Source organism: Kogia breviceps, chromosome 3 (assembly GCF_026419965.1).
Source record: "Kogia breviceps isolate mKogBre1 chromosome 3, mKogBre1 haplotype 1, whole genome shotgun sequence".
Lineage (NCBI taxonomy): Eukaryota > Metazoa > Chordata > Mammalia > Artiodactyla > Physeteridae > Kogia > Kogia breviceps.
In genome coordinates this window covers 167,479,275-167,501,180 of record NC_081312.1, presented here as the reverse complement: position 1 = coordinate 167,501,180, position 21,906 = coordinate 167,479,275, and the positions used below count along the sequence as shown (strand labels likewise).

General features: G+C 40.8%; 1 protein-coding gene across 8 annotated transcripts in view; it reads right to left on the bottom strand.

Moving 5' to 3' along the window:
• The window catches only part of CELF2 (CUGBP Elav-like family member 2), an 838,781-nt gene that overhangs the window by 391,104 nt on the left and 425,771 nt on the right, over positions 1 to 21,906 (bottom strand). For all 8 annotated transcript variants that reach the window (XM_067030247.1, XM_067030246.1, XM_067030251.1 and 5 more), the window contains one exon: positions 14,911 to 14,946. Coding sequence is in view for 3 of the 8 variants with exons in the window: in XM_067030237.1 (XP_066886338.1) it covers positions 14,911 to 14,946 (36 nt within the window). In the remaining 5 variants the exon portion in view is untranslated. The remainder of the gene's footprint in view (positions 1 to 14,910; positions 14,947 to 21,906) is intronic.

Below are 21,906 nucleotides of genomic sequence, written 5' to 3'. Positions count from 1 at the left end.
AGAGCTGCTCGTTGTGAACCCAGAACTGAAAGTCAAATCTTGATTGATATTGTATCCTAAACTCACATGGGCCCGATAACATAAGATTACCTTTATATAGTTCGATCCACAGGCTTCTACAGTGGTTTTATAGTATCTCAGTGTTTGAAAAGAAATTACACCTGCAGTGGCAGTTTGCGAAATGTTCTGTAGCATCTTCTCAAAAAGGAAACAAACCAACCAGAGATAAGGGAGCATAATATAAATAAAAGCATCGTATTCCTAAAGATACGGATGTAGAACTTGAAAAGTGACTGGTACTTCTTTCAAACAAGACGTGGCCGTTGGGTCTGCAGCCCCTTGCTACTCAAAGGGTGGTCTGAAGACCAGAATTAGCAGATCTCCTATGAGAGCTTATTTGAAATGCAGAATTTCAGGTCTCATCTCAGGCTAACTAAATCAGAATATGCACTTAAATAAAAATCCCCTGGTAATTTACATGCACATTAAAATCTGAGACGCACTATTGTTCACCCTATGTGACCAGCATCAACCAGGTCTCAGCACTTGGCTTTCATTTAGTTAGAACAAGGCTATGATGAAGACACTGGAAATGAAGATTTTGTCCCCAGGGGCAGAGAGTGGAGGCAGATAGAACTTACTAGAGAAGTGAGAGGAAAAAGGTCTCAGAAAGTCGTTAGAGGGGTTCCAGGTCTATGGTCCCAAAAACAGACCCTGAAATGAACATGGACTCCATCCACACCAAGTGAATATCGACTTGTCCAGCAAGCCCAGACAGCGTGGTCATGAGAGCTAGCTTCCAACTTTCTGATGCTCAAGCCTATTCATCTGTAAAGCCAGGAGGTGACACAAGATAAGTTCCATCTACTCAAAAGTCCTCCCATTGGATGTACAAAAACTAACAGGGCTGGTGGTGGGTGGGGGAGAACATTCACATAGGAATATCTGCCCAATTCTTATGCAGATATTATTTTGGGACCTTGGACAATTTTTATGTTAAAATGTGATTACTGCTCCACTGAGAGTAATTTCTTCTTTTTTTTTTAGGAAAGACACTTATTTATTTTAAAAAGGTTTTTGGAAAATTAATTTTTTTTGCTTGAGTGAGAGCAACCATTTCTTTACCTTTGTTCCTTCTAAAGGTCTCATTGCTGCTTTCTACTTCACCAAAGTCAACTACAATGCACACATATGTCAGAGAAGGGAAAGGATCCACTGAGAGCTTGTAAGAGGAAGAGAGAAGAATAAAATACATAAATCTTTGCAGTCACTGGGTTGAAAATTCACAACAACTACTCTGACTTTATCTTCCTCTCCCATCCTTAGTTCCTTTCAGGGTTTCATTTCCCAATTTTCTAAAGTACTACTGTCTTTTACTCTAGTTCGAAACAGAAACATAACTATTTCACCTTCACAAGCATCTCTGTAGGATGCTTGAATGGCCACACACATTCACAGACAAAATTTAAAATCTACAAGATTCAACAACCCCTGGGCTGATCTGCTGTACCAGCTCCCGGGTTGCCTTTATGACCTATCTTCCCTTAACAGTTGTCCCAAAGCATCCCTAAACAAATCCCTCATCGTGGAAGTTGAACTTGGATAGGACTTTCTCAACTGAACACGGTCAACTGCCAGGGCTTCAGGCAAGAACCCAGCGAAGATCAAACTCCAGACACGATGGAATTAGTCCAGAAACACCAGGCCAAGATGAGAAAGGCCAAATGGGAGCAGGCAGCATATAGGATTCTGCCGCCAACACAACCCCTCCAGGAGTGCCAGGTACCAAATTTTCATAGTGAGTGTCAGGACCAAGATGGCAGTTGAGGTACACATTTAAAAGGAAAGCATAGGCTATATGTAAGTCACCCCCCAGAGAACTTCCTTTTTTCATTCTCTTGAGAAATTTCCAGAATGAATTAGAAACAGTTTGAGTATTACACTCATCTCTGCTTCAACATCATTTGCCCTCAAGGACTCCGAGTCAAATTTGCCTCTTGCCTAATATGGCAAAGGATGTCACTGTGACAGACAACCACAAAACCCATGTGTGCACAAAATGACTTCAACTAAACTTCTAGGCGAGCAGCTCCCTAGACGCTTTACTACTCAACGCTCAAACCTGCGGTTCCACATCCACAAGTGTCACCCTCTACCAGAAATGCTCATCTAAATATTTGGCTTTTATCTCAAACTCAATGTAAAGCAACCCTTTTTCTAGCCCTGCATTTCTCAACAAGCCTTCTCCAGACCTCTCTCGCTGGGTTTGATGGGTGACACCCATGACATGCCCAAACCGGAAGCGAGACAAACCGGAAACTTCTCCTTCATTGCCTGAGTTTCAGCAAGTAATACTGATTTGTTTTTCCCAGTATTTTCTGTACTCAATCACTGCTTTTTTTCTTTCTACAAAGACCAATCTAGTTCATGTACTTATTATCCTCATTTGAACTACCTGGAAGAATCCTCATCTCCCATTTACCATTAATTCCTTTGGCAGATATGTGAGCACCTGTAGGCACTGTTCTAGGTGCTGAGGATAAAAGAGATGAACAAAATGGACTTGGTCCTAGTCCTCACGGAGTTTATGGGCTGGTGTTGCTCTTTCCAGAATAATACGTTTTACAGGACACCATCAGAGTCACCTTGCTCACATGCCCTTTGAATCATATATTCATCCTGCGCAAATACCTCCAATGGCTCACTGAAAACAAAACAAAGCAAAAGGAAAACTCTTCTATCCCTTTAAAGTGTGCAAGCTGGCTTCTACCTACTTCTCTCATCTTTCATTATTCTCTCAACAAACCACCAGATGAAACCAGCTGGCTGAATCCCTATTTCAAAACTCCACATTCCTTGCTCTTTGCTTTGTTACTGCTGTGTCTTTTCCCAGATCTACATCCGTCATGGTGAGGGTTTTCTAATTGCCTTACCAAAAAATGTTCTTGCTCTCCTCCAAACTTAAATATTTGGTCAATTTATATGATACTTAATGCATTCAATGGAAACTTTTTCATCTTATCACGTGACAGACTTTGTCCTAGGCATGGAGAGCTAGTGAAGAACATACTTGCTCCTACTATAAATCAACTTTCCACTTTTAGAATTTTTTGGTTCTTAAAAGCAGGGGTCATTGTACGACCCCTTAAAAGCAGGATGCATCGCACCTCGCATCCTCCATAGGACCCAGTTCCTTGTTAATATGGGTGCTCAGTGGTGCAACTAGTAATAACAATATTGTTAAATAGCGACAAGTTTCATAATGTATTATGTCCATAAGCATCTTCATCGTTCATTAAATATATTTTTAAAATTGTGAACTATTCACAGAAACCTATTTCACTGAAAGCCTATTTTGGGAATGATTTCCCTTTGCTTTGGAAAGGGAACTTGGTGCATTATAATGAGTTACAGGCCACCAGGTGTCACTCTTGGAGATGCTCACCTGATTTTCATAGGTCTGAATCTGACTGAGAGAGGGTCTCAAATGTTGTACTGTGTTGGTAAAGCAGAATTTCCACTTATTCACTGGATAATCATGCTCCTGATAAGAATTTCTCTTTAGCATCCTTTATGTAGCTCAGCATTATTCCCTGATGTTCCATCCTTCCTCCCCCACCAAAAGCATGAGAAGCAGAGGGTTAAAGATGGCTTGTGTCACTGCCTCAGTTTGGTTTTATATAGCGGTATGTGAGTTTAATGCTGCTTATTTGAAAAATGAAAACAACATCAGATGCTTGAGGAGTTTGGGCCCAAAAGGAAATCTGTATATTTGCCAGAAAGAAGGCAAAGGGAAATACATAATAGAAACACTTACAAAACCTAATCTGAAAAGGAAGGTTTACAAGGTTTAAAAATATGTATGGATAAATGAGAATAAATTTTATTAATTTACGTGACCTTAGGAGCTTGAACATTACAAACATTGATGGAGGCAAATGTTTAAGAAGGTATAATAAAAACCTTATACCTTCTTCAGGTGGGAAGAGAAAAGCTCGCACCTGGTGTTTTGTCAAAGCTCAGTGGACAGCAAAATCTGAAATCCTTTAGGGAAGACAGAGAAGCTTTTCTCCTAATATGCTTTATACGACAAAGCAGTATTAAGTAAATATGAGAAAAATTTATTTAACATATAATTTTATCTTGGCAGCATCCCTTCTAATACAAAAGAAAATGAATGATGGAAGGTTATGAAACAAAATTCTTTACCCAAGAGGCTCCAATAGCTCTTAGGATGCTCAACCCAGGAATTCTGCATTAGCCCTTCTTCCAACAGGCTGTGTGTGTTTGTGTGTGTGTGTGTGTGTGTGTGTGTGTGTGTGTGTTTGTGTGTATGTTTTCCCTTCAACCCTCTCAAGAAGTACAACTTCTACATAGCAAATAAGGAATTCTAATTGCAAAATTATATCTTCCACGGAATCCATTTTCTACCCCTTTGCTCTGGAAGCTCTGAAGATATGAATGCTTCCACAAATAGAATGAATAAAGCCCCAATTCTCTATGGTGACAAATTCGGGAAATGGCAGGTTTTATCTTCAAGGAGTTCAAAGGCTACACAAAAGCTCTCATGTGCAAATAATGGAATTCTCAAATTGGGATAAATGTGCTTTAAAGAATTTTTATTTTCATCATTTATTTCAGGTAACACTTGTAGATAATATAACACAGCTTTGGATTCCTGAGCAGATACAGAAAATCTAAAAGGGAAAAAAATTAGGGCAGGCCTTTATTAAATTTTAAAGTATGCCTTTGCTATAAGAGCCAAATAGGGTATCAAAGTCTCTGGAGATCACCAGTATAACTTCTTTATCATGTTCCATTTAAAATTTAATTATGCAGTCTACAACAAGAAGAATCTGAGCCATTTAAATAGGTCATGCAGTGAGTAACTTAACAATATTCTAAAGTTTTCCTTGTAAAGATCGTTCCTTCAATAGTCTGTTACACATCAGAACACTGTATTATATAAGAAGTGTAATTTAATTCACTCACTATAGACTCTTATTTACATCCACAAAGAATGAAATGTTTTGATTTAGGTTATTTGGAGAATTAATGAAAACCATGTTCCTGACAGAGCTGCCCAAGACACATGGGCAATACCTGCATATACACCTCGTTGGGGAACTGTTATTTTCAGACATTATAGCAAGGTCAAGGGAACTTTATATTTAATTTAATTAATTTATATTTAATACTTGGGACATTTTGCTTTAAATCAATAATCATCCATAGCATGGCAAAAATCTAGCCACTGAATGATTAATATCTGAGTTAGAGGTTTCTATGGCCTATGGCTCAATATTCCTTCATATCCCATCACAAATTTCGACTAGCATGCCACTCTAATTTCTTTACAATAAAATAAAATAAGCATTGTTTTGAGCACTTTACACCTATCACGTCAGTTCATTCTCAGAACAACTGGTCCTATTATGACTCCCAATTTACAGATAAAGAAAATGAGGCACAGAGAGGTGCAGAGATTTACCCAAGATCACAGACCTAGTAAGGAGCTGAACAGAGATTTGGATACACTCTGGAGTTTGTCTCCAGAGCGTATGTGCTGAACCACTTCACTAGGCTGATTCTTATAATGCAACAAGGCATCTTGTCTTGACAGGGACACTACCCAGATAACGAGCACAAAGCTACCTTTGAATGCGCCACTCTAAGAGCTGCCAGGTATTGATTACTCCCTGGGTGCCGGGCTAAATACTTTATATAGATTAGCTCTTCACAGTGACACTATGATGGGTATCGTAATGTTTCCAAATTTTCAAGTGAAAAACGGAGACAGAGATATTAATTCACTCACTCAAGGTCACACGATTAAGAAATGGCAGACAAAAGATTGAACCATGTCTGAGCCCAAAGCCCAATCTCTATAACCTTTGTGCTAACAGAGACTCAACAGCAACAGCTCTGAACGGCTTGGCAACAGTCAAACTTAGGTTAATAACTTCCCAGCCAATAAGATGCATTTTTCTGAGTGCCAAGCGTATAATGCAGTGAGCAGACAGAAGGGTGATGGAAGGCGGGAATCATATATCTGGTCTAAGACTGTTACTTTGGGAGGTTTCCTCAAGGCTCCCTTCCTTCCACTCCTCTTGGGGACTGAATGTGTCCCTCCAGAATTCATATGTTGAAGCCCTAATGCCCAGTGTGATGGAATCAGGAGGTGAAGCCTTTGGGAGGTGATTAGGTTTGGAGGAGATTAGGGTCCTCATGATGGGGACCCCTTATGAGCCTTTATAAGAAGAGACCAGCGAGCTGGCTCTCTCTCCCTTTCTCCCCTCCTCCCACCCCCAACCCGGTGAAGATACAGGAAGAAGGCAGCAGACAGTAAAGCAGGAAGCTGGACCTCACCCAGGCACTGAATCTGCCAGCACCTAACTCTCGGACATCCCAGTTTCCAGAACTGTGAGAAATAAATGTTTAAGTCACCCAGTCTATGGTATTTTGTTATAGCAGCCCCAGCAGACTAGGACACTTCCCAGTTCAAACGTTTACTCATTCATACAAAATATCCATTCACTCAAAGACTTATGTAAATATTTACTAAGGGCTTACTATGTTCCAGGCACTGCTAGACATTGAAGGAAAACTATGAATGCTGGTAAGATCGCAATGCATGTCCTACTTAGTGGAGAAGGTCTAAAAGTCCTCCACTGAACTCTGTTATCAACGATACAGATACTACGATAGGAGTTAGCACTGGAGACTTTGGACACCAATAGAAGAATCATGAAGCCCTTCAGGACAGAGAAGCCTTCAGAGGAGAAATGGCATCTAAGATGTGTCCGGATAGTAAATAATGAATAGTTTTGGTTTGCCGGGTCATACAGTCTTTGCCATAACTACTCAACTCTGCCTTTGTAGCACAAAACCAGACACCGGCAATGTGTAAATAGAGGGGTTTGGCTGTGTTCCAATGAAAACACTTATAAGAACAGGCCACAGGCTGGATGTGGTCTGTGGGCTATAATTTGCCAACCGTGGTCTAGAAGAATGAGCGAGAGATAGTTTGGAGAGGGAGAAGGAAAACTGGGAGATGACAAGAGACTTCCAAGTAGACAGAGGAAGAAATGCAAAGACTGAGAGACTGGTCCTCAATTTTCTTCTAAAATGAGGGCTCACACAGTCATTCAAACATCTACTTGCTGCCAGCTCTGTTGGGAGTCCTGTGAACGGAGGAATAAACAAGAAAGCCACAGGAGACTCTGCTCTGGGGATGAAGGGAGGGGAACAGAAAATAGATAAACAGACAAATGAGTGAACACACAACGACAAGTGCTGTGTGAGCAATACAATATGGTGATGTGCCCGTGAGTAACTGTGCTGTGGAGAGGACTACATAGAACAGGGTGGTCAGAGGCGAGATCTCTGAGGAAGTGAGAGGGAAGAAAGGCCAGTATGTCAAGAACAAAGTAAAGGAGAGGGTGAGCAGGAGGCAATGAGGTTGCAGAGGTAGACAGAGGCAGCCTATAGAGGCCCCCAGAAGCCGAAGTATGCTGTTTTGACTTTATTCCCAGCAAGAGGAAACTATTACCCAGTTTGAAGCCAAAAACAATGTGGTTTGATTGATGACTTTTCAAAGACCTCTTGGGCTACCATGTGGAGCACAGTTTGCAAAAGAGGAAGGGGGAGACCAGTTAGGGGCCATCTTAATAGTGCAGGTGGGTGTCTATGATGGCTTAGAAAGAGATGGAGAAAGTGGCCAAATTAAAGATGAATTTTGGAGGTTGAGCCGATAGGCTTTACTGATGGATGGTCTGCTAAGTATGAGAAAAAGAGGCAATATAAATGACTCAAGAGTTCTTATTTGAACAATTGGGTGCACGGTGGTAAGGTGGGTGGGGGTAGGATTCAAGAGTTCTCTTTGGTCACATCAAATTGAAGATTATATATCCAAGAAGAGATATTAAATTGACAGCTGGGTGTTCAGATTTGAAGCTCAAGGGAGCAGTTGAGGCGGGAGATGTGAAAATGGGAACTATCCTCATAAAGATGAACTTGATGACATCTCTCTCCACACCCTCGCTACAAGTGAAGAGAGAAATGGCCAAAGGAAGCCCTGGGAAGCTCAGTACGTAGAGTCTAGCAGAGGAGGAAGGACAGGCAAGCAGACTGGGAAAGGCCGGCCAGTGAGAGAGGGAGAAAACTGGAAGAAGTTGGTGTCAGAAACTAAGAAGGTGTTTCATGGAGAAGGAAGAAGTCCCTACTTTGAGTGCAGCTGAGAGACCAAATAAGAAAACAGATAACCGGCCAATGGATGTTGTTAGATGGAGGTTGCTGTTGACCTTGACCAGGACTGTATGAAAGGGTCAGAAGCCCAGCTGGAATAGGCTGAGGGTTGAGAGAAGAGTTCTTGTGGCAGATACCACTCCTTACATACATAAAACCATTTTCCCCCTACCCTGACTCTTTCTTTTCTTCTTGATGGCAGAACATGACTCCCATTATAAAGGCTGCCAATACAAGAAACCCAATTTCCCCTCCATAAGAGCTTAGGCATGGGCAAGAAATTCTTTCCTAAAATAGAAATACATGAGAGAAAAAATGCCCTTCTTCACTAGATGTGGTCATGTCTCCATGTGATGGCTGGAGCTGCATCTCCATGTGATGGCTGGAGCAGTGGCAGTCATACTGTGAGCATGAGGCACATCATACCCAAGATGCTGAGGATGGCAGAGGAGAAAGAGAATACACCAGGGCACCACATTCACCTTGGGTCTTCTCAGACCTCTTGAACTATAGCTACAAACTCAATATGCAGTTTCCACCCTGATACTGCTACAGTGCCTTTTATTAAATGGATTCACCTGGGAAAAATTATAAAAATACTGTAAGAGAAAGATTCATGCAGGAAAGAATTTAGTCATAGACTATGAGTGGGGGATACACTGTAAAAGATTAGGAGGTGGGGGTTGGAGCAGGGAAGAATACTTCTTACCAACTGCAAGTGTGGCCTCAGGGTCGGTGTGCAGTATGATGGTGGGTGCTAGAAGCAGGAAATTGGGCAGTGTAAGGTTTGGAAAACAATCACTTAAACCAGAAGGCTTGTTTTCTATTGTTAGCCAAATAGTGAATCTGAGACAGGGGAGCTCTAGGAATTATAAGGTCTGGGAGTACCATGTGGGCCCATGTGGAGAATGTCAACCTTTTTTTCTTTCCCCAAATCCATTCCATCAATTTGCCCAGATGACTCTCTGTAAGCAAAGGCTTTAGAACACTCCCTGGATGAACAGTATCAAAGAGAATACCAGCTCTTCAAACTGGTGTCTAAACCCTTCACATCAACCAGTGATCCTCCAAGCATCTCTTCTTGCCTCTGCATTCCATCCAACAAGATGGCACCACTTCCTGTTCCCTGCACACAGTCCCTGCACACCTGCCCTGGGTGATGATGTTCTCTCTGTGTGGAGTGCACAGCCCCCTCCACCGCCACATGCTCAAACCTGACCTGTCTGTCCAAGTCCTGCTCAGGAGGCTGACTCACGATGCTGTCCTCGCTTCCTCCGATCAGCGGTATCCCATCTTGCTGCTGAAATCCCTTGGCGCCTTTTGTTTATTTCTATGACTGTCAACCTCTCTTATGGCATTAAACACTGTTCAACTAGCACTGTGATTATCTGTACCTGCTACACTAGACTATACTACTTAAGAGAAGAGATGATGATCAGTTTGTTTTCCACCACAGAGCCCATAACCATTTTCGGCATACAGCTAGCGTTCGATGCACCTTTGTTGAATTAATGAATAAATGACAGATGTTGTAAATATCAAACTGCACCACACCTGGGTCCCAGGAATTTGAGAAAATTGTTCTTTCTTAGGGATTATAAAGAAGATAGGAAATGTTCATCAGTTCTAGATTACTTAGTAAAAGGTTGGCCTGGACATACCAACATTTTTTTCTTCCTATTTCCTCCAGCCTCAGGCCCTGGCAACCACTTTTCCACTCTCTACTTCTATGAGTTTGACTTTTTTTTAGATTCTGCACATAAGTGATACCATGCGGTATTTGTCTTTCTCTGTCTGACTTATTTCAGTTAGCACAATGCCCTCAAGCTCTCTCCACGGTGTCACAAATGGCAGAATTCCTTCCTTCCTATGGTCAAATAATATTCCACTGTATGTACACAACACAACTTCTTTATCCATTCATCCACTGACAGACACTTAGGTTGTTTCCATGTCTTGACTATTGTGAATACTGCTTAAATGAACATGGGAGTGCAGATATCTTTTTGAGATCCTGTTTTCACTTCCTTTGGATAAATACTCAGAAGTGGTAACACTGGATTATATGGTAGTTCTGTTTTTAATTTTTTGAGGAACCTCCATCCTGTTTTCCATAGTAGCTGCACCAATTTACATGCCCACCAACAGGGCCTGAGGATTCCCTTTCTCCACACCCTCGCCAACACTTGTTATCTCTTGTCCTTCTGATGAGAGCCATGCTAAGAGATATGAGGTGACAGCACATTGTGGTCTCGGTTTACATTTCCCCGGTGATTTGTGACGCTGAGCATCTTTTCATGTACCTGTTGGCCATCTGTATGTCTTCTTTAGAAAAATGTCTATTCAGGTCCTCTGTCCATTTAAAAAATCAGATTGTTGGATTTTTTGCTATTGAGTTGTGTGAGTTCTTTACATATTTTTGGATATTAGGCCCCTGTTAGACATACAATTTGCAAATAATTTCTCCCATTCCATAGGTTGCCTTTTCATTTTGTTGATGGTTTCCTTTGCCCTGCAGAAGCTCTTTAGTTCGATATAGTCCCACTTGTTTACTTTTGCTTTTGTTGCCTTTGCTTTTGGTGTCACCAACATTCTCATCTTCTAATTTCTAAAGTTCTTTCAGAAGATAGCACCTTAATTGAGGACAATGAGAAATATGAGATTCTGTAACCTACGAAAGCCACCCAGAGGGGAGTGAACACCTAACAGAAAACCCACAGAGCGCAAGTGGAGAGCTGAGCTGGCAGAGATTGCTTTGATTCTCTTTGTCTCCACGTTTGCCCCTTGCTGCTACCTGACCAGTGATAACCATGACTGAGAAATCTGGTCAGTCAGAGAGTTCAGTCTTGCCCTCCCACTGCATGGCCTCTGTTGAGTTCAAATTTCAGATAACAAAGACCAATAACTGAAGATCAAAACTCCGCAAGTGAAACTGCCACGTCATGACTTTTCTCTCTGAGAGTCACACCAACCAAGTAGCTCTAACTTCTTGGTAGAGAAGCTCAAATAATAATCTGATGGTGTACGGTGATTTCTAGGCCTTGGGTATTCCACTGCTTCCAATGAATACTTGTTCCCTAACCCCCTCTGAGGAGGCATAGAAAAAAGATCAAGTTATTGGATTAAAATAGAAGAAAAAAGGTTAAGTGTATCTTTTATAACTTTAATCTTTGGCCCCTGCCTCCATTGGTTTCTGCTAAAAGCCAGTAAAAAAAAAATCACATCTTATTTACATATTCAATTATTGTAAGCTTCATTTACCAATATTTTTCAAAGAGCATCCTGACTTCTGGGTGTTGAGCTCTAAAAACTGCTCCTGAATCTCCACTGTAGTCTGTAAGATGCTCCTATTAAGATTTGTTAATTAGCTGTATTTTCTATATTGCTTAGTTTATGTTGAGAAACAGTAGACTATGTTTAAGGAATTAAACTGCTCTCTCTTTTTCAAAAACAGCCACTAATATGGCAGGATAACAGTCAAACCTCTGTTAAGATACACCTTGTTTACACCTTTACTCTGCTATGCAAAATAAAGGTTTCCTCTGTATAGTCATCCTTTATATTAAAACCCCAGATTATCATAACTTAGTGCCTCCATTCCATTTGAACAATTGGGATTTTACCATGATTTAATTAAAACACATCTACCTAAACTAAAAACTTTGCACCACTGAAAAAGGTCTTGAAAAGCATGCTTGCAATGGAGAAAGACAATTGTCCTTTGCTACAGCAAAATAAAGCACGGAGTCATATGTAAGATTAAAAATGATCCTCTTCACAGCTCAAGAAAATGGACCCATACATCCCTTTGCCAGATCACTTCAAGATGAAGAGGAAAGGGGCTTCCCTGGTGGCACAGTGGTTGGGAGTCCGCCTGCTGATGCAGGGGACGCGGGTTCGTGCCCCGGTCCGGGAGGATCCCACATGCCGCGGAGCGGCTGGGCCCGTGAGCCGTGGCCAATGAGCCTGTGCGTCTGGAGCCTGTGCTCCGCAACGGGAGAGGCCACAACAGTGAGAGGCCCGCGTACCACAAAAAAAAAAAAAAAAAAAAAAAAAGATTAAGAGGACAGCATGAGCGGAATATGTAGCCAGCTTAAATATTTGTTTTAATCCTGACAAGATCATCAGTTTTAACATTTATAATATAATTACAATGCTTTACACATTGCTCATATAATCTAATTTTTTTCTGGTGACATATGATTACCAGGCTTTAATTTCAGCAACGGCAAGAATTCACCGACACATTTAGGTTACAATCGTAATGAAAGACAAACCAGGTGTCTGTTCAAGTACCTTGTACATATATCTCATCTCAACCTTGATGCATTTTTAACAACCAATACACAATCCACTGCTGTATGATTTGTACATATTCACAGAATAGTATCAACCAGTGGCCAGCTATGTAAAGCAGCTAAATTTGAAATATCCCATCTCTGTGCAATATTTATAAATGGCCTTTCAGAAAACTTCAAGACAGTCAAAGCCAAGGAAAACCAAAGTATAAACTTGCTATAAAACACCACCGCCTTCCTCTCCAGCCACATATCATAAGTTAGCAGTTGCCTGAATTGCAATTTTCCATTTTTCCTAACCCCAATGTGTCATGTTCCACTAATCATTAGCCAACAAACAAACCGAGTTAAGGACAGGTGCCTTGTTCTAAATGCACCAAGGTTTTCCAGGGTTCATTTGTACTTTCCCAGTGACAGGCTGAAGAAGTTAGGAAAAAAAAAAAAAAGGCTGAAAGTTGAACAACTGATTGAATTCTACAAGACTGTAAAACAAACAAACGCTAACAGAAGAAATAGTCTGGACGGCAGCAAGAGAAGTTTTTCATCATCAAATAATCAGAATCATGGTAATGTGAAGAAGGGAAAGAACTGTCAATGGATAATGTCCCAAACTGCCCCCAGAGAAAGTCAAAAGAATACCTGAAGCTACATTAGAAGAATAATTGAGAAATGACTGACATATTCACGCCCTTACCACCATATATTTCAATGAATGTACACTGCAGTTAGAATGGGATTGGTGTCGTGTTTATTCTCAACACAATGCAATAGGAGAGTAACAAAAATTCATGAAAAAAAACAATAAGTAGGCTAATTACTAAAATACCTCCCACAAAACTCAAGAAGAGAGCAGACTCCCTCCAGTTATAAACCAGCTACAACAGAAGATCACTCGAGGTGAATGTGGGAATTGCCACTTGGTATTCACAACAGAACAGTACTTAATAGAATTCAGGGTGCACACCAGATTTCGCAGGCATCTCAGTAATTTTTATCTGCATGATTACAGCTCCGTGCGGGTCTCATCTGACAACACGCGGGTGGCCCACTCCCTAGCCATTCTAGAAAAGTTTACAAGTCATCCTTCATTCCATTATTTGGGGATTAACTTCTGCACCACAAACATGGGCAGATACACAACTCTCTCTCTTCCAGAAAATGCCAAGGTGCCTCAGTCTTCACACTGGACCCTCTCCAGACTGAAAGCAGCACGACAAGCAAACTCATCTGGGCGCGTACACCAGAACACTTTTAACCCTGTAAACTAGCGCGCGGTTGAAATGCTTCTTTGGGATGTTATCCAAAGAATTAAGACACACAGTAATTTAAATATTTGGATCACAGTAAACAGTTTTTTAGCCATGTTAACCATGATCCTATAAGCAAAGATTTTCTTTACATTAAAAAAAAAAAAAAAAGGCAAACAAATGTGCTTATCTCCTGGAACAGATGGTGACAATATGTACCCTCCCCCGATTCCCTAGGGCTGTTCATCATCACACTCTGTAAGCTCTTCTTTTTCTGGTTCTTGAGATTCTCTTGACTTCTGTTTCCAACACTTCCCAGGCAAAACCCTATGCCCTATTAATTCACTCACAGACAGTTACCAAGCACCTTCAAGGACTCAGGCGCAATACTAGGTGCTGTATGTGATACCCAGGAAAATATCTCTTAAAACATTTCCACTCCCTTTCTTTCTTTTTTTCCTTTCTTCTAATAAATAGCGGTAATCATTTCTGATGGCTAGTTGCCTATAATTGGCATCCTGCAATCATCTCTTATTTCATATAGTGACATAAGATATCCAATATATGTTGGATATCGATCAATTTATATACTGATTTCTTTCCCTGGTGAGACAGTAACTAGGTATGTAAATGATGATATGAATTACAAATGCATTTATATATCATCAAAACTATGACGTAAGTTCTCTAGAGGAAGCTCAAAATTTTCACAAATCTCTAAATACTTGAACACAATACTACTAATGAATATACTGAAGAAAAAAACAATTCAATGTGCCTTTAGATTACCAATAACCATGAATATAATAAAGGAAGTGGCACGTTTATGAGTTCTGCAGAGGAAATAGCTCCAATATACTTATGGGTACATGTGATAGAACTTCCAAGGGATGAGAATGATTTCTAAGTCATATGTGGACATCACCCTCATTACCTCTTGGTTACATCACTTATATGCGACTCATACACCGTTTTTTGCATTTACATGGTGAAGCATGAGGTCTTAAAATCTAACATGAGGAAGAGAAAATGAAGAAGACCTCTCCAAGGCGACACAGGTCTTCTGTCAGGGGGTGCATCAGAACTCACGTACAGAATAAGCAAAGTGTGCTGCTTACCTTGGTAGACTTCCAGCTAATTCTGTGGTTGTCTCTCTGGAAGAAAAAGAAGATAAGCATGATTAGCTTATTTTGGTAAATTATAAAAATGTGTTTAATAAAACCATAATCCAATGTGCCAGGGCATTCTGGAATCATATGGGTGCAGAGGATACTGTATATGCAGCTGTTTAGAAATTTAAAATCGACTCATCACATTTCTGATTAATTCCCATAAATGTTTCAATGGTTACTTCCCAAGGAAATTTTATACACATGCAAAATATCTGCCTCTGCTTTCTGGTGGTAGAGCTCAACTGAGTTTAAAACATTCAAAATTTAAAATGTACGACATACAGACGGAAAATAGGAGGGAAAAGAGTCCCAAACTGCAATTGGATGTTTTCCACTGAAACAAAGCACACTGTACTCTCTTTCCAAGAATCATTTAGGAATGAATTCATTGCAAGGTGTGTGTTCGTGTTGATCTCTGTCACCTGAGGTTTATGAAGGAACACGTACAACACAAAATCCAATTATTTTAGTAGCAAATTGCTGTTTTTCATTTCTTTGTTGTAATGTCAGACCAGTTGGGATGGTTGAAGGCAGATGCTATGACAATTCAAACGGCACAAATGATACGTCACTGAGAGAAGCTCTGCAGCACATGAGTAAGAGCGACCAGGGATACATTTCAGAGTTTACTTTTTCCTAATTGCAGTATCTTATCTTTTGATTACAGATGTGTTCTTGGAAGGGATGGGAAGCAGGAGGAGAAGGAGATGGAGCCTTACTGCTGAGATATTCTAAAAGTGGAGGAGGGCTTAACTTGAGACTGAGGGATGCAAGGTATAATTCTTAGGAACAGTGGTGCATAATATTCTTCATGTCATGTAATCGCTTTAAGAATCTCATAAGAAGAGGTGATATGTACATATACAAAGGAATACTACTCAGCTGTAAAAAAGAATGAAATAATGCCATTTGCAGCAACATGGATGGACCTAGAGATTGTCATGCTGAGTAAGTCAGACAAAGATCATATGATATCACTTATGTGTGGAATCTAAACTATGACACAAATGAACTTATTTACAAAACAGAAACAGACTCACAGACATAGAAAACAAACTTATGATTACCAAAGGGGAAAGGGGTGGGGAGAGATAAATTAGGAGTTTGGGATTAGCAGATACACACTACTATATATAAAATAGAGGGCTTCCCTGGTGACGCAGTGGTTGAGAGTCCGCCTGCCAATGCAGGAGACGTGGGTTCCTGCCCCGGTCTGGGAAGATCCCACATGCTGCGGAGCGGCTGGGCCCGTGAGCCATGGCCGCTGAGCCTGCGCGTCCGGAGCCTGCGCTCTGCAACGGGAGAGGCCACAGCAGTGAGAGGCCCGTGTACCACGAAAAAAAAAAAAAAAAGAAAGATATACAACAAGGTCCCATGTATAGCACAGGGAGCTATATTCAAAATCTTGTAACAAACTATAATAGAAAAGAAAAAAAAAGAATCTCATTAAAGATACAAATATCTTACATCGAAAAAAATGATATACACATACACATATACACAAAATGTGGTGTATAATTATAATTGTCGTGGACCTCCAAAAGCTCATATGTCAACGCTGGGTTAAGAATCTCACCTTGAAACTCACATTGTCTTTACATACTCATCTTGTGGATCCGAATAGAGGACTTCCTCCCGGTTTCTAGAACTCCCCCTCACCTATTGTCTGTGACAGCACCTGGGCATTTTAGGGACATGCTGGTTCCCCTGGAGCCATGCTGCCTTAAAAATATAAGTGATTATAATTTCAGCTCCCATAGAAATGTTCTTTCCTAAATAACCACATAATATTAAACCTTCAGCCTTCATTGCTATTGGCTTTCGAGAGAATGTTTCCATTCCTTCAACAAAACTGTAGTTGAAAGCATTGTCCATTACACAGCTGAAGGCCTCATATGTATTCAACTCTTCTAAGAATTTAGCACCTGCCTAAGACATTTCTCTTTCAAAACAGAATCTGGAATTGTGGGTACCCCCCAGCTAAGAAGCACCCCTCCCTCTAGTCTTCCTTTATAACATGGATCACAATAGAAATACCTTTTGAATTCTATATTATTATTTATCACTTCGTCACTTGAGACCAACACACATGAGGACTCAATCCGTATTTGTTCAGTCTGTGAGGAATGAATTAGTGAACTTTTCTGACCTTCTTGTTGACCTTGAGGGTTAGATCTATATTTAGAGCTTGATCACAGTAACAGCAGCATCCCAGAGTTAAAGTACAATGACCTTTCCTTCTTTCTAACCTTCTAACTCTTTATTTTTTGGCCCCAGGCTGTACATATTTAAATATTATGGGTCCCCCTGGTATCTTTTAAAACTACGTTGGACTTATATTATAATAAATCCAATGAAACCACAGTAGGGCAGTACTTCTCAATCTGGGCACTATCATGACATTTCAGGCCAGATAATCCTTTCTAGTGAGGAACTGTCCTGTGCTTTGCAGATGTTTAGCAGCATCCCTGGCCTCTACCCACTAGATGCCAGTGGTATCCCCCCCTCCCAGACTGTGACAATCAAAATGTCTCCAGACATTGCCAAATGTCCTCTGGGGGCTAAACTGCCCTCGGTGGGGAACCACTGCAACAGAGCAACAGAGTCCAAGGGTCTGCAACCGACCTCCGTTTTAAAACCTTCCTGGATTAGCCAACAATCTCTCCATTCTCTTGGAGAAACACAGTGGCTGAGCCCCCTCAAGAGCGCCCGTTTCACTTTGCTCCCATCACCTAAGTCCGCACACTCAGCAGGAGTATGTTGTGTTTGTTCCCCCACCCGTTTACGTTAGGACTCATTCTACTCTTTAATTAACCATGATGTGAAACCAATGAAACAGGAGTACGGAAAAGTTCTTGTTTCTATGAAAACTAAGTTGGGTTCTTTGGAAAAACTACAAATGACGAGTAGCTTATCAATGAAAAAAATGTTGCCTGCCATATCAGTAAACAAAGGATGCTGCAGCCATCAAGCCATCACGTTACAGCCGCCCTCACGGAACTCAGGATAGAAACAGAATGTCCACCATCTAGCAGTCAGCCAGCTGCAGCCACCCCCGGTGATATACCCAGAGGAGACTCAGGATAAGAAAGCACAGGAGGGCTTCCCTGGTGGCGCAGTGGTTGAGAGTTCGCCTGCCGATGCAGGGGACACGGGTTCGTGCCCCGGTCCGGGAAGATCCCACGTGCCGCGGAGCGGCTGGGCCCGTGAGCCATGGCCGCTGCGCCTGCGCGTCCGGAGCCTGTGCTCCGCAACGGGAGAGGCCACAACAGTGAGAGGCCCGCGTACCGCAAAAAAAAAACAAACAAGAAAGCACAGGATACTGGCCCCAGATAGCTGAGGTGCCTATCAAAGGAATTCAGTGAGTCCAGACTCTTGCGTTTTCCCACACAGAGTTAAATGCTAAATTTCTTAACTTGGGATATCTGGTTTTCTTTAATTAACAGGAATCTTTTGATGTTCCGACACCTGGTCTTTGTTGGAAAAACTCCTATATACCCTGGCTCCTCCTTTACCCCTCTTTGGAGCAGTCCCTCAGAGCTATTTGAGAGGTTGTGTCCCAGGCTTAAGTTCTCAGTTTTGTCCACCAAATAAAACATAATTCTCAACTTTTAGGTTGTGCATTTTTTTTTTCCAGTTTACAAGCTTAAGAAAAACTGATGGTATATTAGGTCTAGGGACAAGACAACTATGAATACTGGGGAGAAAAAAGACGTGGTTGTTACAAGTTTCTCCAAGTTCTTGTTCCTCTTAAAGAGTAAACTAGAGGGACTTCCCTGGTGGCACAGTGATAAAGAATCCACCTGCCAATGCAGGGGACACAGGTTTGATCCCTGGTCCGGGAAGATCCCACATGCCGTGGAGCAACTAAGCCCACGCGCCACAACTACTGAGCCTGCGCTCTAGAGCCCGTGAGCCACAACTACTGAGCCCACATGCCACAACTACTGAAGCCTGTGCGCCTAGAGCCCGTGCTCCACAACAAGCGAAGCCACTGCAATGAGAAGCCCGTGCACTGCAACGAAGAGGAGCCCCTGCTCGCCGCAACTAGAGAAAGCCTGCGCACGGCAACAAAGACCCAACGCAGCCAAAAATAAAGAAATAAGTTTATTTAAAAAAAAAGTAAACTACAAATTCCTAGATGGTGAATTATAGGTGTGATTTATACACAAAAGACAATGCAGAATTCCTCTCAACCACAGACTCAAGGCATCGGCCTTACCTTTACAGTCAAAGACAAATGCTAGAAAAAAAGTTACGCTTTCTACATATTTAGTACCAGCATGGGAAAATTGATGTTTTAGACAACCACGTTCTCAAAAATTTACATTATAATGACAGACATTACTTCATAGGAAAAGTAATTTTAGGTGAACATGAATGAATGAGTGAAATACAGTTTAAATTACTAGATGTTACCAAAAAACCCTGATGATTCCATTAGAAGACGTAGCTCCACAATTTAAAAAAAAAAAAAATACAAAGAAAGAACCACTGTATTTGGCAGCAGCAATGCGGCAAGGATTCACCAACCAATTGCCATTTTTGAGATCATTAGAACAGAGAGCTTTTAAAATAATAACTTGATTGTTTTTACCGCTTTATTATTGCTAACAAATCATCTGAATTATTCACATTTTCACGAATTTATACCTTTTATAAAGAAACCCTTGAGGAAAATAAACGTAGCATAATATGCTATGCTTCATCTAGATAATGTTCCTTCATAACCCAATTGAGAGGACTTAAAGATACTGTACGAAAAAATTTTAGGGCAGTAAAACTACTCTTATGATACCATACTGGTAGACACACATTACTGAACATTTATCCAAGCCCAAAGAACGTACAGCACCAACAGTGAACCCTAATGTAAACTATGGACTCTGGGTGATGAGGACGTGTCAGTGTAGGTCCATCAGTCGTAACAAATGCACCATCTGGTGGGCGTGTTGATAACGTAGGGGGCCATGCGTGGGGCAGGGGGCAGGGGGCATATGGGAAATCATGCTACCTTCCCCTCAGTTTTGCTATAAACCTAAAATTGCTCTAAAAAATAAAGTCCACTGAACAAAAGATGCCATAAAGACCATGCTTTTTCCAATGAACTTATATAGATTGCAATGTCTATTAATAACATTACTTTCTAAGCATAAATCATCTGCATCAGTAATATTTATTTATCCAACATATTCACTGAACACTTACAATACATTCAATACTAACTGTGCTGGGTTCTTTCAGAAGCACCAAGAAAATTTAAATCCTGATCCTTCTTTACAGTGTTTATACCCCAATAAAGGATATTATGTAAATTATAAAGTGGTGAATACTTTTGAATTTTCCACTGGTGAAAGCTCCTCTAAGTCAAAGGTCACGTCTTACTCAAGATTTTGAATACTCAGTGCCTGGCACATACCAGACACTCAGTAAATACGAGTGCCAGAGAACCATAAAACATTGTCTCATGGAAGCAACCTAAGTGTCCATTGCCAGAGGAATGGATAAAGAAGATGTGGCACAAAGATATACACAATGGAATATTACTCAGCCATAAAAAGAAATGAAATTGAGTTATTTGTAGTGAGGTGGATGGACCTAGCGTCTGTCATACAGAGTGAAGTAAGTCAGAAAGAGAAAAATAAATACTGTATGCTAACACATATATATGGAATCTAAAAAAAAAAAAAGGTTCTGAAGAACCTAGGGGCAGGACAGGAATAAAGACACAGACATAGAGAATGAACTTGAGGACACAGGGAGGGGAAAGGGTAAGCTGGGACAAAGTGAGAGAGTGGCATGGACATATATACACTACCAAATGTAAAATAGCTAGCTAGTGGGAAGCAGCCGCATAGCACAAGGAGATCAGCTCAGTGCTTTGTGACCACCTAGAGGGGTGGGAGGGAGATGCAAGAAGGAGGAGATATGGGGATATATGTATATGTATAGCTGATTCACTTTGCTATAAAGCAGAAAGTAACACACCATTGTAAAGCAATTATACTCCAATAAAGATGTTAATAAATAAATAAATAAATAGAAAGTTAAAAAAAAAAAAAAACTAGAACATTGTCTACTGGCAGGTAGTTCCAGTCTCTTAATTTTCTAAAATGCCTGTTTTGTTATAGCAATATTTGGAGTTTAATTGCACTAATTTTCTGTCCTTAGTTGTCATTACCAAGATAATCTGATTTCAAGAAGAGAGCAGAATGCTAAAAAAAAGAATGAAAACAATGATGAAAAAGATGACAAAAGCAAAGTCATATGTTTCAAGAAACAGAACTGACCTAGGGGCTAAGAAATAGACCAAAATGATGGAGGGAGGTAGGGAGGGCGTGTGTTTCTGATAGGTTGCATATCCTTGGGCAATTCCTTCTGCCTCGTGGGGTCTCTAAGTCCCAGAATGGAATAATAATGCTTCCCTTTGATCTAGAGTTGCTGGATCAATCATCAATGTGAACAAACAGGAAAGCTTTCTGCAAATTTGAAGTTGGGCTACAAATTCCATTTTATCAAAGGAAAAAACAAAAACCAGAAGAGGCAAGTACTTTTCAAAAGCAGACAAGTGTTCCGTGTGTATTACACAGTTTTTGTAGATTATTTAGCATTCCTTAAAAACAACTTGAATTTTAAATGTGTAGAACATTTGCCAGGGCACACAGAATGATGCCGACGTTTCCTAGCTATCTGAAACAGTGCTCTTCCTCATCCTCTCCTATCCCATCCCACTCCTGAACTATGCAAACAGTTCTTTTTTTAGGATGTGTTGAAGCAAGAGCTATCTATTTCTGCACAGCTTGCCAGTTTCCAAAATTAGCTGACAACTATAAAACAGAGGACATGAGAGCCCCCATGTTAATTGTGTGTCAGCATGATAAATATTTTTAAGACCTGGAATGTCTCTCTCCAATGGTACCTCCAATTCTTCTAAAAGTACAA